Source organism: Nyctereutes procyonoides, unplaced genomic scaffold, assembly GCF_905146905.1.
Source record: "Nyctereutes procyonoides isolate TBG_1078 unplaced genomic scaffold, NYPRO_anot_genome, whole genome shotgun sequence".
Lineage (NCBI taxonomy): Eukaryota > Metazoa > Chordata > Mammalia > Carnivora > Canidae > Nyctereutes > Nyctereutes procyonoides.
The window spans coordinates 2,995,128-3,010,598 of NW_026575117.1; the positions used below are offsets into that span (position 1 = coordinate 2,995,128).

Sequence of the window (15,471 nt, forward strand, 5' to 3'; positions counted from 1 at the left end):
GCGGGCGCCGGGGGCAAGGCCCGGGAGCCGCAGGGCGGCGAGAGCGCCCCCCAGAGGCGGGCGGCGGAGGCGGCGGGCGGTCGTGCCTGCGGAGCAGCAAGGGCTGCGTGGGGCTGGCGCGGGTGGGGCGCCGGGCGGCCGCTGGTGGCGCCCGCGACGGCGCAGAGCTGCGGCCGGCCGGCACGTCGGGGCAGGGCCGCGGCAGGCGGCGGAGGCGGTGGCGAGAGGGCGAGAGGGCGAGGAGGCGCTGGTGCGGAGCCTGGGCCGGCGTCCGGGGGCGGCCCGGGCTGTGCAGCGTTGGTGGTATAGTGGTGAGCATAGCTGCCTTCCAAGCAGTTGACCCGGGTTCGATTCCCGGCCAACGCAGCTGGCCAACGTTTTGCGCGGCTCCAGGGCCCCGGTGCTCAGGCCCGATGGGAGCCGGGAGCCTGGCGCGACGCTGAGTGCGTGTGTGCGTGTGTCTGTGTGTGTGAGAGAGGGAGAGAGGAGGGGGAGGGGGAGGGGGAGGAGGAGGGGGAGGAGGCGGCGGCGCGCAGCGTTTTGACGGCGCGGCGGGCGGGCCGGCGGGAGGGCGGGCGGTCGGGCCAGGTGGCTCGGCGGGGCCGGCGGGCGGCTGCGCGTGGCCCGGCGGGGGCCCTGGAGGCCAAGCAGAGGCGAGTGGGCGGTAGGGAAGGAGGCGCCGGGTCCAGGGCGCACGGGCCAGGCGCGCAGCCTGACGCTCCCTGGTGGTCTAGTGGTTAGGATTCGGCGCTCTCACCGCCGCGGCCCGGGTTCGATTCCCGGTCAGGGAAGCCTTTCTTCTTCCTCTCGCAAGCCTGGCCTGGCCCGTGCCTAGCGACGGACCTCGCGCGGCGCAGCGCCGCCGCCGCCGCCGCACACCCCTTTTAGCGAAAGCTCGCTCGTGCGTCTCCCTGGCCCCGACCGAGGCTGCGCGTGCGCACGAGGCCACCCGCCCCGTCGAGCCCAAGGCTTGCCGAGCGGTGCCCTGGCGGGCTCCGTCGGGCCGGCTCAAGCGTTTTGGCCTCGCTGGCTGGCTGGCCGGCCGGCAGGCGGGCCGACTGGAGGTCTCGGCGTCTCGCGGCCGCCTCCCCCGGACGCTCGCCTGGCTCCCCGTCTCCCTCCGCCCCAGGCCCGACAGGCCGGACGCCGTCCGACCCCAGCCGAGGCCACCGACAGGCCGGGCGCCTCGGGCCTCCGTGGGTGCTTGGACTCTCCCGCCAGCACCACTGCCGCCGGGAGAAAGGTCGTGGCGGCTCGCAGCGCTCCCCCCCTCCCGGCCCCCCCGCTGGCTCCTTGGTGAGGTGCTACTCGGCGGCGGCCGCGCTGGGGGGATGTGGGGGCGCCGGGCCGAGGCGGAGGGGGCCGGGTGTGGGGAGGGTGAGCCACCTGTCTCTCTCTGAGTCGGGGGTCACTTGCTGGAGCCCCCGGTGCCTTCTCTCGGCCGTCGGCCTGGCAACCGCCAGCTGTGGCGGTGCACGTGGGTGGCGGTCTTGGGTGGGGATGGGAGCAGAGCGCCGGCCGCCGCCGGCCCCCGCCGCCCCCGCCCGGGCAGGCGGTGGTTGGAAAGCGGTTGTGGGCGTCTCACGGTGGCCGGACCACCCGACAGGGGAGGCCAGAGAGCAGGGAGATAGATGCAGGAGGCCAGTGGGGCGAACCCGCGGGCCGGGCTGGTGGGAAGGGGCGGAGGCCCCCGGGGGACAGACGGGGTGCCCTTGGAGGCCCCGGGTCAGTCCAACTGCACGACCGCTACCCCGAATCCTGGGGCAGAGGGGCAGGCGTGTTCCCCGACACAGCTTCCTCCACCCCACGGCCCCCGGCCCCGGCCCCGGCCCCGGCCCCGGCCCCGGCTCCGGCCCCGGCCCCGGCCCCGGCCCCGGCTCCGGCCCCAGCCCCAGCACCAGCACCAGCCCCAGCCCCAGCCCCAGCCCCAGCCCCAGCCCCAGCCCCACGTGGCCGGCGCCCCAGCTGGATGCCGCTCGGAAGGTGTTCCCCTTGGCGCCTTAGCGCCCACCTAGGCAGGGGAGCCTGCAGCCCTGTCTCCGCCCGGGTGGGTGCGGGTGCGGGTCTCCTGGCGCCGCTGCTCCTGCAGGTGACCCGCAGCGCCCCGCCTCCTTCCTGCCAACGCTTGCACGCCGGCCCTCCAAGGCTTTGCTGTGTGTCCAGAGACTGTCTGTCTCGGTCGGAGGCGCAGAGGCCGGCCCGCGCGGTGCGTGAGCCTTCGGCGGCTCGCTGGCTGGATCGGGACACGGTCCGGCCGGCGGTGGAGAGGAGCGCCTGTGGGCCTCCGGGTGCTTCCCGTCAGCACGGGCAGTTCCCTCAGAGCCCTCGCCTCTCCCTCTGCCTGTATGGGTGGGGGTGGGGGTGCGGGGAGTCCGCGACGGTGGGGGATAGCGCGGGACGAAGGTGTTCTCCCCGGCGCGTCGCCTCCCACGGGGGTCAGGGCACAGGCGCAAAGCGTCCCGGAAAGAGGGGAGGGCCAGGAGCGGCCGGAGCCGGGCAGTGGGAGAAGGAGTCCCGGGTGTGTGCGTGGAGTGAGGGCCCGGGAGGTGTGGCGCCGGCGGGCACTGGCCGAGAGTGGGGCTGGCCACTGAGGCAGGGTGTCTGCGGGGGCTCGGGTGCGGCAGGGCACCCTGCCCGGCGCCTCGCCTGCACCCGTGCACCTGTGCGGGCGGGCGAGCTGTGAGGTAGGGGACGGGACACGCTGGGCGTGTGCCTGAGGAGCCTGTGGGAGACCGGGACTGCCGGCCTTGAGTGTAGGACGTGGGTGTGGGGTCCAAGGGGTCGGTGGTAGGTGGAGGGTTTGAGCCTGGAGGCTGGAAGGAGCGGCACGTGGCACGTGGGTGGCGGTGGGGAGTCGGTCCCGGTGCCAGAGGGCTGGGAGACCCCGTGGTGGCGGTGGACGGCGGCGGGAGAGGTGCCGGGAGGCCGCTGGGCTGCGCTGGGCTGCGCTGCAGCAGGGTGGCCGGGCAGACGAGCGGGTGAGCGAGCGAGCGAGCGAGGTGCAGGGGGCGGGAGTGGCAAGCAGGCAGCTGCGCTGGCGGCCGGGGCCGGCCGAGGGAAAGAGAGAGAGGGAGGGAGGGACTGTTCCTCCCTCTGGGTGTCGGAGCTGTTCCCACGGGGTGAGGAATTCCACCGCCCCGGACATGACCATTCCCCGTCATCGTCATGGGGACCACCAGCCACGTCTCAGGTGTCAGGTGTCGTCGTGGGCTTGAGATTCAGGGAGGCCAAAGGGACAGACGCAACACAGGATCATCGACCAGTGAGGACTCGGAAAGGAGGGCGCGTGGAGGCGGGTGACAGGGGTGGGGACGTTGGGGCAAGAGGGGCTGGTGGGGGTGGAGGGGCCGGCGGCGCTGGTGCTCGTGTTGCTGCTGCTGCTGCTGCCGCCGCTGCCACCACCGCCGCCACCGGTGATGGTGGTGGCGAACTTTGGCGCTGTTGGTGACGGCGTCCCCGGGGCCCCGGTGGAGACGGTGGACTCAGTGAGCGATGGGGGTGGGTGGGGTCCGGGAAGGCCTTGGGTGCCGTCGCCGGCGATGCCCATGCCCGGCGCTGGATTCGGTCCTGCTGCTGCTGCTGCTATGGCAGTGGTGATGTGCTGGTGGTCCTGGGGCTTGGTGGCGGACTCGGTGCTGGTGGGGTCGTGGTGAGGGAGGGTGGAGGACTTCAGGGCCGTGGGCCATGCTACCCGTGCCGGTGTGCTGATGGTGGCCTCGGTGGTGGCGGTGACCGCGGAGGACTTCAGTCTGTTGGCGACCATGCCCACGCTGGCCTGCTGGCAGTGGGCACGTCCTGCTGCTGCTGCTGCTGCTGCTGCTGCTGGTGCAACTGCCTCTGGCACGGTGGCGGTAGTCCTGGTGCTGGTGCTGGTCGTGGTGTGGGGATGGTGGTCCTGGGGGTTGGTGGTGGACCAAGTGCTGCGGGGGTCGTGGAGGCCGGCCGGGCGGGGGGGGGGGGAGGTGACTGACCTCCGTGCCCTTGGCCGTGATGCCCATGCTGGTGCGCCGCCGTTCGTGGACCCGACGTGCTGGTGACAGCCGTGGCGGTGGCGCTGTCTCTCGAGGCTGGGTGTGCTAGCGCCGGTGCCGGCTAAGGTGGATGGACCTGGTGCTCGCGGTGACTTTAGCAGTGGGGAGTGGCCCGCGTTTGAAGGAGACCGCGGCCAGGTCGCCGTAGAGAGCATCCGGGGCTGCCAACGGGAGGATGTCGAGGAGCCGTGAAACGGGGCTCCCTGGCGCGCTCCAAGGAGTGGCTGAGGGCCCCTCCAGAAGAGGGGTGGCAAGGTGGTTGGTGGTCGGTCGTCGTGCAAAGAGAGGAGGGTTTGGGGAGTGTGGGTAGAATGAGCCATTGAGGGAGGGAATGTGAAAGGCATGGAGGTGGGCTGTGCCCGGGCGGGCGCGGGCGGTGCTTGGAAGCATTGCTTGAAGTGACGTGGGTGAGCGAAGCGCCGTCCGGGTCGGGTCAGGGTCACGGAGAGAAAAAGGGCAAGGACAACGTGGGGCCGGGCAAGGGACCTGGGCCACTTCGGGCGGCAGGGGTCGGGCAGGCAGCCGGGTGGAGCGTGGCGGCCAGGGCGGCCAAGGGCGAGAGAACAGACAAGGAGGCAGGGGGAAGCGGGGCGGGGGGGGGGGGGGGGGGGGCAGGAGGGCAGGGCCCCGCGGCCTGAGCACACCTGGTTCAGGCTCAGGCCCTGTGGCTTGAGCGCGTGCGCGAGGAAGCCGGGGGCGCGCGCGGCCAAAAGGGGGCGGCGCGCTGCATGGGCCGGGAATCGAACCCGGGCCTCCCGCGTGGCAGGCGAGAATTCTACCACTGAACCACCCATGCACCGGTGGTGGCGGCCACCAGACGGCTTCCCCAGCGGCGCTCGTCGTCGTCCCGGCACGGCCAGTGGTGAGCACCCCCTGCGCGGGGGCGGGCGGCGGGCCCGCGGTCTGCAACACAGGCTCCACGCCCGTGCAGAGGCGCCGAGGGCTCGGGCTCGGGCTCGGGCTCGGGCCGGCGCGCGGCGTCCACGGTCCCAGCGAGGCCCCGAGGCGGACTAGGCTCACCCTGTGCCCTCTCCCTGGGGCGTGGCCGCCGCCAGACACTGTCCTGCCGCTGTCTTGGAGGAGCCTGGCCAAGCCTGACCCGCGCCCGATTCCCAGGCAGCGCGGGGCGTCTGTGGCCGGCGCAGCTCAGCGCGGACCTTCCCTTCCGTCCCGGCGCCCCCCCGGAGGCCCTTGGGCGGATGGCTGTCCGGCCCGTGCAGTGCGCGCCGGCGGGGGCCGGCTGGGGCCCGGAGCTCGGATTGTGTGCGCTCCCGGGGTGCCGCGGGGTGGGGGTGGGGGTGGGGGTGGGGGGGGGTGTGCGCGTGTGTGCGTGTCGCCGTCGGTGTCGTCGGCGGAGATGGGGGCCCGGTAGCGCCGCCCGGGGCCGCCGAGTAGCGCCCGAGCCAAGAGGCCAAAGAAAGGCGTGTGAGCTCTGCCCGCAGCTCTCCGTCGGGGCCGGCTGGGCTGCGGTGGGGGTGAGGCCGGCAGGTGCGCTTGGGCGGAGCGGCGGCCGGCTGGCTGGCGGGCGGCGCGGTGAGGGAGCGCGCTGGCGTCCTGGAGTCCCGGCCCCGCAGCGGCTTCCGTCGCGGAGACGCGCGCCCTGGAGCCCGGGTCGGGGGCCCGGGGAGGCAGGGCTGCCTTGCGCTCAGGGCTCCCCGGAGCCACCACGGCGGGGTGGACCCCCCCGCCCCCCCCTCCCGGGCCAGGCCCAGCGAACGGGGCGGGGGTCCCGTCTCTGGCTGGCGCGCGGAGGGCTCGGCTGCCCGCGTGGCGGGGGTGTGGCCGTGGTGAGGCCTCCAGGTGGCCACGCCTCGTGGGCGCCCCGGGGAGGGAGGGGGTGGAGACCACGGAATGAATGGGGGCCGGCGGAAAGGACAGGCCGTGGGGACCCCGCGCTCCCGGCGGGCGGGCGGAGGTGTAGGGCGGGGCTGGGAGAGCGAGGAGGCGAGCGAGGCGCGCCCCTCAGCGGGCACAGGTGGGAGCGTGGCCCGGCCCGCGCGGGGCTGTCGGCATTTCGGCCCGCGGCTGGCCTGCAGGGGGCGGCGGCGGGAAGGAAGAGGGCAAACGGAGCCCCCGGAGAGCCGGGCAGGAGAGACGTGCCGCCGAGTTGCCGAGGCCCGCGGCCGCCGTGGGATGAGGAGGAGGGAGAGGCGCAGCGAGGTGGCGGGGGAGGGAGGGCGCGGGGGCGCCAAGCCTGTGGCCGGGAGGGCCGAGGCGCTGCAGCTGCGTGGGTCCCGGGCCACGCGTGCCAGGGCGCCGCCAGCCCGCAGCGGCGTGTAAGGCGGGACAGACAGGGCGTGGTCCAGGCCCGGGTGCGGAGAGCCCGCGTTGGGCGGGCCAAAAGGTGGGCGTGTCAGGAGTGGGATTCGAACCCACGCCTCCAGGGGAGACTGCGACCTGAACGCAGCGCCTTAGACCGCTCGGCCATCCTGACGGCGGGCCTGGGCGCGCCGCCGCTCGCCTGGCTGGGACCCGGCGCCGACCCCGGAGCTGGCTGGCGGCCGTGTGGGTGCGCGACGGACGGACGGACAGACGGACGGACGGACGGGACTCGCGTCCCGGTCGACGAGGCCAACGGCCCGCCGACTGACTCTGCTGGCGCCGCCGCCCTCGCCGCGGTCCTCGCCGCCGCCCCCTCCCCCTCGCCCTCGCGCTTCCCGGGGCGCGCACCCTGCTGCCGGCGTCCGGCCCCCCGCCGCCCGCCGCGGCCCATCCCCGGCGCGGGGCCTCCTGCTCGCTCGCGCAGCCCTGCTTGCCGTGTCGGGCGTCTTCTCCCGCCGCCATCCCCGTGCGGCTGGGCCGGGGCGGCGGCGGGTCCGGGGCCCGACGCTCCGAGTCGGGCCAGGGGGACTGCTGTGCGCGCTGACGCGGCGGCCGGGGGGTCGGGCCGGGTGGGCCGTGGCCCGGGGCACGTGGCGGGCGCCTGGCAGGACGGGCGCGCGGGACGTCGAGGGCCCGGGTGGGCGTGGGCAGGCAGGCAGGCAGGCAGGCCGGCGGGCGGGCGGGCGGGCGGGCGGGCGGAGAGGGGTCGGGCGCCCGGGCGGCCGCCGCCGCCGTCCTCGTTAGTATAGTGGTGAGTATCCCCGCCTGTCACGCGGGAGACCGGGGTTCGATTCCCCGACGGGGAGGCGAGACACGCCCTCTTTTGGTCGCGGCCGCCGCGCTGCCCAAACGGACGCCGGCCCCCAGGGCCCTCCTTCTCCTCCTTCTCCTCCGTCGTGCCTCCGCCGGGCCCCGTGCGCCCAGAGGCGCGGGGCGACCGCGGGGGCCCGTCCTGCCCGCCGTCGACCCGACCCCCCGCACCCCCTGGCGCCCTGGCGCGTGCGGGCTCGGCCCAGCCCAGCCGGGACCTCCTGACGGGAGGCTGGCCGCCACGGGCTCCTCGCTCACGCGACGGACAGCTGCCCGGCTGCCGGGCTTCCCGTGGAGGTGGCCGTGGGGGCCGGGCCGACTGTGCGGGCGGGGCGGGGCTGGGCGGGGAGGGGAGGGGAGGGGAGGGGAGGGGAGGGGAGGGGAGGGGAGCGGGTGGCGGGAGGGAAGCGGGCGCCGGGGGCAAGGCCCGGGAGCCGCAGGGCGGCGAGAGCGCCCCCCAGAGGCGGGCGGCGGAGGCGGCGGGCGGTCGTGCCTGCGGAGCAGCAAGGGCTGCGTGGGGCTGGCGCGGGTGGGGCGCCGGGCGGCCGCTGGTGGCGCCCGCGACGGCGCAGAGCTGCGGCCGGCCGGCACGTCGGGGCAGGGCCGCGGCAGGCGGCGGAGGCGGTGGCGAGAGGGCGAGAGGGCGAGGAGGCGCTGGTGCGGAGCCTGGGCCGGCGTCCGGGGGCGGCCCGGGCTGTGCAGCGTTGGTGGTATAGTGGTGAGCATAGCTGCCTTCCAAGCAGTTGACCCGGGTTCGATTCCCGGCCAACGCAGCTGGCCAACGTTTTGCGCGGCTCCAGGGCCCCGGTGCTCAGGCCCGATGGGAGCCGGGAGCCTGGCGCGACGCTGAGTGCGTGTGTGCGTGTGTCTGTGTGTGTGAGAGAGGGAGAGAGGAGGGGGAGGGGGAGGGGGAGGAGGAGGGGGAGGAGGCGGCGGCGCGCAGCGTTTTGACGGCGCGGCGGGCGGGCCGGCGGGAGGGCGGGCGGTCGGGCCAGGTGGCTCGGCGGGGCCGGCGGGCGGCTGCGCGTGGCCCGGCGGGGGCCCTGGAGGCCAAGCAGAGGCGAGTGGGCGGTAGGGAAGGAGGCGCCGGGTCCAGGGCGCACGGGCCAGGCGCGCAGCCTGACGCTCCCTGGTGGTCTAGTGGTTAGGATTCGGCGCTCTCACCGCCGCGGCCCGGGTTCGATTCCCGGTCAGGGAAGCCTTTCTTCTTCCTCTCGCAAGCCTGGCCTGGCCCGTGCCTAGCGACGGACCTCCGCGGCGCAGCGCCGCCGCCGCCGCACACCCCTTTTAGCGAAAGCTCGCTCGTGCGTCTCCCTGGCCCCGACCGAGGCTGCGCGTGCGCACGAGGCCACCCGCCCCGTCGAGCCCAAGGCTTGCCGAGCGGTGCCCTGGCGGGCTCCGTCGGGCCGGCTCAAGCGTTTTGGCCTCGCTGGCTGGCTGGCCGGCCGGCAGGCGGGCCGACTGGAGGTCTCGGCGTCTCGCGGCCGCCTCCCCCGGACGCTCGCCTGGCTCCCCGTCTCCCTCCGCCCCAGGCCCGACAGGCCGGACGCCGTCCGACCCCAGCCGAGGCCACCGACAGGCCGGGCGCCTCGGGCCTCCGTGGGTGCTTGGACTCTCCCGCCAGCACCACTGCCGCCGGGAGAAAGGTCGTGGCGGCTCGCAGCGCTCCCCCCCTCCCGGCCCCCCCGCTGGCTCCTTGGTGAGGTGCTACTCGGCGGCGGCCGCGCTGGGGGGATGTGGGGGCGCCGGGCCGAGGCGGAGGGGGCCGGGTGTGGGGAGGGTGAGCCACCTGTCTCTCTCTGAGTCGGGGGTCACTTGCTGGAGCCCCCGGTGCCTTCTCTCGGCCGTCGGCCTGGCAACCGCCAGCTGTGGCGGTGCACGTGGGTGGCGGTCTTGGGTGGGGATGGGAGCAGAGCGCCGGCCGCCGCCGGCCCCCGCCGCCCCCGCCCGGGCAGGCGGTGGTTGGAAAGCGGTTGTGGGCGTCTCACGGTGGCCGGACCACCCGACAGGGGAGGCCAGAGAGCAGGGAGATAGATGCAGGAGGCCAGTGGGGCGAACCCGCGGGCCGGGCTGGTGGGAAGGGGCGGAGGCCCCCGGGGGACAGACGGGGTGCCCTTGGAGGCCCCGGGTCAGTCCAACTGCACGACCGCTACCCCGAATCCTGGGGCAGAGGGGCAGGCGTGTTCCCCGACACAGCTTCCTCCACCCCACGGCCCCCGGCCCCGGCCCCGGCCCCGGCCCCGGCCCCGGCTCCGGCCCCGGCCCCGGCCCCGGCCCCGGCTCCGGCCCCAGCCCCAGCACCAGCACCAGCCCCAGCCCCAGCCCCAGCCCAGCCCCAGCCCCAGCCCACGTGGCCGGCGCCCCAGCTGGATGCCGCTCGGAAGGTTTCCCATTAGGCCTTTTGCTCTGTTCAACGCATGTTACTCTACTTCTGTGTTCGTTTCGTTGTCTCGTATAGCTGTTTTAATCAAATGAGTAAACTTTATTTAGAGAGTAATCAAGTTTGCATAAAGGTCATTCGGGTCTATTTGGGATGTATACTCTCAAGAATGAAGAATTCATATTAGCTGTAAAAGTTAACGGGATGCCCTCATGTATTTTTTTTATAGTTTAGGGAGATCAAAGCCCTGATCAAAATTGATTTCATAGTAGTCCAGAGCATGAGATGTATATTTCTCGCGTTTTATGACCCTCAGTGCCACTGTTCTTATTCTAGTGAGAGTAAAGCAGTACATTTTGTACCTACATTAGTCTTAGTATTAACACTCCACCGTACATCTTTCATCTTGTGTTGTTCTATTAAAGAGCCTCCTAGTTTGTCATAGTTTTAGTTCATCACATATTCTCTGTATTTTCTGAGATGCCTGATGGCTCAGTGAAGCATGTAACAGTGATCTCCATGTTATGAGTCCAATTCCCACCTTGGGCATAGATTTTACTTAAAAAAATAAGTTACACTTTCCCGTGGGAGGTGCCTTTTGTACCTGGAGAAAAGAGACCTAAGTATCTCCCAAAGTAAAGGTATATAGAGAATAATCTATTTGCAATATTTCAATGTAGTATTAGTGGTGATTGTGATAAAATGTTCCATACCATCCAATTTTGGGGAATAAAATTATAATTAAAAATTTTTAGAGAAAAATTTGGATCTGTGTTAAATGTGTTTTATTATTTGTCAAACAGTTTTACTGTAACAATTCCTATTACTCAATGTTTGCACTTCGCAGGAAAAATTGTATGTTCATTAGTTTATTATTTGTATGCTAGAAAACTAAGCAGTTTTGAATATTCATTACTATGTGCCTGTTTATGACATACATAACACAATATAGCTGTTTAAAAACGTGAGTAAATATGTATATATGTCACTTATTCTTTTGTGGTAGTCAGACCCTTTCTGTAGATAGCCATCTCTTGGTTTCAAAGCTGGCCACAATCCTTCCACATACTGTATGGGGTTTTGTCCGTGTGAATAACAGCATGTAGCTAAAATGTAAGTATGTCACTTCCAAGATGAGGTTAGAAAATACTGCGGCTTCAATCTTGGGCTCTCTCTGTGTGTCTCTTTCTTTCTCATAACCTTCTTTGGAGGAAGCCAGTTAACATTTTCTGATGATGCACCTGCAGGCTATGAAGTAGCCCAGAGTGGGAGGAACAAAAGGTGTTGGAGCACCCAGCCAAGTGAATTGGGTCCTCCACTCCAGTTGAAGCTTCAGATGACTGCAGGCTGGTCAGCAGCTGAGGACTGGGAAGCAGATCCATGAAGCTAAGTTGCTTCTGGACTCCTGACTACAGAAACTGCGATCAAATAAATGTTTCTTGTTTTAAGCTGCTAAGTTTTGGAGTAATATAACATGCACTCCATTTGTAATAATATATGTTATCCAAAGATAACTAATACAAAAAGTATGTTAAAAAAAAGGGGGGGGTACGGAGGCGGGTAAGTTGGTTGAACGACTGCCTTCGGCTCAGGTTGTGATCCTGGGATCAAACCCTATGTGTCATGCTCCACGCTCAGCAGGGAGCCTGCTTTTCCCTCTCTGCCTGCAGTTGCCCTGCTTGTGCTCTTTCTCTATCAAATAAATAAATAAAATATTAAAAAAAATAAAAAAGAGGGCAATCTGGGTGGCTCAGCGGTTTAGCGCTGCCTTCGGCCCAGGGTGTGATCCTGGAGACTGGGGATCCAGTCCCACATCAGGCTCCCTGCATGGAGCCTGCTCCTCCCTCTGCCTGTGTCTCTGCCTCTCTGTCTGTCCCTGATGAATAAATAAATAAAATATTTAAAAATAAAAAAATAATTAAAAAAAAAGAGAAATAGGATGTGTGTTTTCTACGTAATCACTTAGGATGAGGTCTTCCTGGAGTCTATACTGGAGCTGAGAGGGCTGCTAATACAACATGACTGGCATCCATATTAAAAAGGGAAAACTTAAAAAAAAAAATAAATTAAAAAAAAAAAGGGAAAATCAGTACACTCACATGGGAAGAACTCCAGGGAAAGTTTGGAGTTATGCTGCCGCAAGCCAAGGAAGTATCAGAAGCCAGGAAAGAGGCCTGGAACAGATCCTTCCCTAGAGCCTCCAGAGGGAGTATGGTCCTGCTGACACTTTTTTTGTTTTGTTTTGTTTTGTTTTGTTTTCCTGATGACACTTTGATCTCAGTTCTGGCCTCTGAAACTGTGAAACAATAAGCTTATGTTGGTTAAGCCACTCAGTTCACAATACTTTGTTATGGCAGCTGTAGAAAAAGAATACATTGGGTTGAATAAAATAGATGATTGAATTTATTTAATCTGTCTCGAAGAAGGCCCTGACTCTTCCCTCTTCCAATACCCTTCAGAAGAGATGTATGCGTTTCTGAAAAATCATGCGATCCCATTTTAAACAAAAACAAGCATATGCCTTATAGTGTGGCCTGGTGGCTAAGCTTCATAGACCCACAGGGGAAACCTTCCACGATTAATTCAGTGAAAATGGAATCAAGGTCCCCACGTCTGTGATTGAGCGAATACCTGTTCCTGCCCGCACAGCTCAGGAGTGTATTGTGGTGCCATGAGGAATTGTGATGAGAATTATAGTGGAGGGGACTGAAGCACAAAAATCTGGAAGCATAAATCATTTATTTTTTCCTATGATTTTTTTTTGGTTGTTTTTTTTTTTTTTGTGTGTGTGTGTTGTTGTTATGGAGAAGAAAATTGCTTATCCAATCATCAAAAGGAATGAGGTGAGCCCTCCAGAAAATTGCAAGTAAATCACTATTAATTCCCAATCCTTCCACCCTTTCCTGAGCTCCCTCACTGCTTGCATTCCCAGCTCTCTGGATCTTTGCCTCCTCTGACCAAAATATCAGCCGGAAAAGCTGATTCTTCCCATGGCATTACTGAGTGGCCACAACAAGAGAAGAATGTTGATTTTAAGAAAACAAAACCCAGTCACGCGAGAGGAAATACAGATGCACCATAAACCAAATGCACCCTAAACCATAAACCTTTGAGAGGAAACCTCAAAGATATTCAAAGACAGGGAAATAAGCATGACGTCAGCAGACTGAAAGTGACTCAGGAAGTGTTCAGGAAGCCAGAATTGGAAGACAAAACCACACTTGTCTGCTTTCCTCCCTATGTGTCTCCAATTCCCAGCAGCTCTCTCATTTCCTCTTGCTCTCTCGCTCTCTCCCCTCTCCATCCTCCCTTCCTTCCCCCTCCTTCTCTCAGATGGCTTGCTTTACTTATATGACCTAACATGTTCTGATTTGATGTGACCTTTCAATTAGTACCTGCCATCATCTACATGAAGTATTTGCACCTCAGTTCATTTCAAAGTCTAATGAGTCACTGGTCATTCCGTGAGCTTCATCCCCTTTGGGGGACTGTAGGTCCCAGCCTGACCTGGGGCAGGAGGAGGGTGAAAGAGTTAGGAGAGGGCTTTTCTTGCCTGAAAGACTTAAGGCAGCCTCTTCTAGCTGTGAGCAGGGTGCAGGAAGTGGGGCATGCATGTTAGGTATCTGCAGACATTTCCTATTATAAATAGATACCGACATTATCTCCTTTTTCCTTCTGTTGTGGCTATCATATCTGGATGTATCATGTAAAAATTATATACTTGCAATTTGGTAAATGCTAAAGGGATCATCCCCATTAGGGAGGAGATGATTTTTTGCTTTCCCTTTTTTTATTTCTTACTTTAAAAAAAAATGCACCTATTATATCTGTGAATTTAAATAGGTTTACATTACATTTCTCTTTTTTTTATTAATTTTTTTTCACAATACATTTCAATTGGACATTTATCCTGTCAGGTTTTCCAGGAAGCTGTTTCTTCTCCTAGCCCTTTATCTGGTGATGCGTATCTACTCCATATTCTTAGTAAATACAGAAAGTTGGTCTGTGTTTAGCAAACAGCAACTGGCATTGCCTTTGAACATTCTCCCATTTACCTATAATCTGGCTTGCAAACTCTTGAGTTCTCTCCATGATTTATTAGGAAGAATTCTCTGACTTTGACACTTGATACTGACTCCTGAACACATTTTTTAACCTGCCCTTCAAATCCAGGAATGTGGGCAGCCCCAGTGGCACAGCAGTTTAGCGCCGCCTGTAGCCCCAGGCCTGATCCGGAGTCCCATGTCGGGCTCTCTGCATGGAGCCAGCCTCTCTCTCTGTGTGTGTGTCTCTATGAATAAATAAATAAACAATCTTAAAAAAAAAATCCAGGAACATGTAGCCATTGATGTTTTGGTTGTCAACTTTGACTCTCTTTCATACTTAGTTTCACACCAAACAATCCTTGAACATTCCAGACACAGAGCAGTTTCCATCCCTGCCCGGCTGTTCCATCTTCTCAGAATGTTCTTTCCCTAGATAGCCCCTAGCTCAATTCCCTTCTTCTTCCAAATCTTTACTCAAAGGTCACCTTTTCACCCTATTTAAAATTGCAATCCATTCCCCACTTTTTCTTCATAGTACTTATCATCTCCTATAATAGATTCCTTTCTTATTTTGTATCTCTCCAATATAATGGAAGCTCCGTGAATGCAGGGATTTTGTCTGTTTTATTCATGAATGTATCTCCAGTGTCTAGAACAGTCCCACACATAGGAAGCACCTAATATGTATTTGCTGAATGAATGAAAATCTGTGGTTTGGGGGCTCTGAGGCTTTTTCCCAGGCGATGCTCACAGCTATACCTGAGGACATCCCTCTGAGGCTTTTATTTTTGCACTTTACCATTCTACTAAGTCAGAAAAATGTATCATCATGGGAAAAATAATGATGCCCAATTATACAATGAATGAAAAAAGACAGTCTTCTCCATTGACAAATGATCATGCTGATACATTTCAGCTTTCCTACCTCAGAGAATTCCGGGTCTTCATGAACTTCTTTCAGGAATAGAGGTGGTGTAGTTGAAGATACCATCTTTTTGTATCCGGACCTTGTTCACAGGTTGTCTTTTTTTTTTTTTTTTTTTTTTTTAAGATTTTATCTGAGAGAGAGAGAGCATGAGCAGGGGGAGGAGAAGAGGGAGAGGGACATAAAGACTCCGTGCCCAGCATGGAGCCCAACGCTGGCGGGATCCCAGGACCCTGAGATCATGACCTGAGCCAGAATCAAGAGTTGGGTGCTTAACCGGCTGAGCCACCCAGACGCCCCCAGAGGTTATCTTAATCTTCAAACTACTGTAGATCTCGTGGAGAGTTTAGAGAGCTTAAAGTGTTCTTCCGTGCCACAGAAATGCCACTCCTGACATTGGAATGCTGAATAGAGTTTCTGTAAGTTCTGATAAATGTGTTCGGGGAGGTGGCCAAGAAATCTAATAGGACCTTGTTTAAAAATCAAGTGTGGGATAGATACAGTTCTGTGTAATTTAATCTGATGGTTAAATTGATGAGGGAGCAGAAGGCGAGCTGAGGACAAAGCAGAAGCTGATTCCCCGCACCCCCGGATGGGATATGTGTGCCATTCCTCAGGCACTCCTGGCTGCCCTAAAACTAAGGAAAGGAAAACAAAATCCAAAGATTAACTAACAAAGATCACAGTTCAGCAAGACAGGAGTCTCCCTCAGTAATGTCTTAGTGATTTACAAGAAAAAAGCATTCTTTCTCTCTGCATCTCTATGAATAAATAAATAAAATCTTAAAAAAAAAAAAAAAGAAAAAAGCATTCTTATCAACAGCGTAACTTCCAAAGACTCAGTTTTCTGGAGCCCTAACGACACCCACCCATCCATAGTCACGTGAGAAACAAAGGTAGAAGGGAATGTAAATTAAAAAAAACTTCCTTATAACATGCAGCCCATTGACAAGGACT

At 62.1% G+C, this 15,471-nt stretch overlaps 1 protein-coding gene and 7 non-coding genes across 8 annotated transcripts; 5 read left to right on the forward strand and 3 right to left on the reverse strand.

Annotated features, from left to right (window-relative positions):
* Positions 1-294: 294 nt before the first annotated feature.
* On the forward strand, positions 295-366 carry TRNAG-UCC (transfer RNA glycine (anticodon UCC)). The gene has a single exon. It is a non-coding gene; the product is annotated as a tRNA-Gly (tRNA).
* Positions 367-719: 353 nt separating this feature from the next.
* On the forward strand, positions 720-791 carry TRNAE-CUC (transfer RNA glutamic acid (anticodon CUC)). Its single transcript has one exon. It is a non-coding gene; the product is annotated as a tRNA-Glu (tRNA).
* Positions 792-4,076: 3,285 nt separating this feature from the next.
* Positions 4,077-7,889, reverse strand: LOC129515152 (basic proline-rich protein-like). The gene is made up of 6 exons (XM_055333880.1): positions 7,657-7,889; positions 7,043-7,501; positions 6,702-6,954; positions 5,369-6,421; positions 4,830-5,271; positions 4,077-4,192 (listed from the first exon to the last, which is right to left on the reverse strand). The coding sequence occupies exons 1-6, from the start codon at positions 7,887-7,889 to the stop codon at positions 4,077-4,079; spliced, it is 2,556 nt and encodes an 851-aa protein (XP_055189855.1).
* On the reverse strand, positions 4,757-4,827 carry TRNAG-GCC (transfer RNA glycine (anticodon GCC)). The gene has a single exon. It is a non-coding gene; the product is annotated as a tRNA-Gly (tRNA).
* On the reverse strand, positions 6,383-6,465 carry TRNAL-CAG (transfer RNA leucine (anticodon CAG)). The gene has a single exon. It is a non-coding gene; the product is annotated as a tRNA-Leu (tRNA).
* On the forward strand, positions 7,088-7,159 carry TRNAD-GUC (transfer RNA aspartic acid (anticodon GUC)). Its single transcript has one exon. It is a non-coding gene; the product is annotated as a tRNA-Asp (tRNA).
* On the forward strand, positions 7,865-7,936 carry TRNAG-UCC (transfer RNA glycine (anticodon UCC)). Its single transcript has one exon. It is a non-coding gene; the product is annotated as a tRNA-Gly (tRNA).
* Positions 7,937-8,289: 353 nt separating this feature from the next.
* On the forward strand, positions 8,290-8,361 carry TRNAE-CUC (transfer RNA glutamic acid (anticodon CUC)). The gene has a single exon. It is a non-coding gene; the product is annotated as a tRNA-Glu (tRNA).
* The last annotated feature ends 7,110 nt before the right edge of the window (positions 8,362-15,471 follow it).

Bases quoted from the DNA above. Each gene is read 5' to 3' on its own strand.
- LOC129515152 (XM_055333880.1), bottom strand. From the start codon at position 7,889: ATGCTCACCACTATACCACCAACGCTGCACAGCCCGGGCCGCCCCCGG. The intron at 6,955-7,042 runs GCCCGCCCGCCC...CCGTCCTGCCAG, and splicing joins CGACCCCTCTCCGCCCGCCC to GCGCCCGCCACGTGCCCCGG. The intron at 6,422-6,701 runs GTGCGCGCCCCG...TTCAGGTCGCAG, and splicing joins GGCCGGACGCCGGCAGCAGG to TCTCCCCTGGAGGCGTGGGT.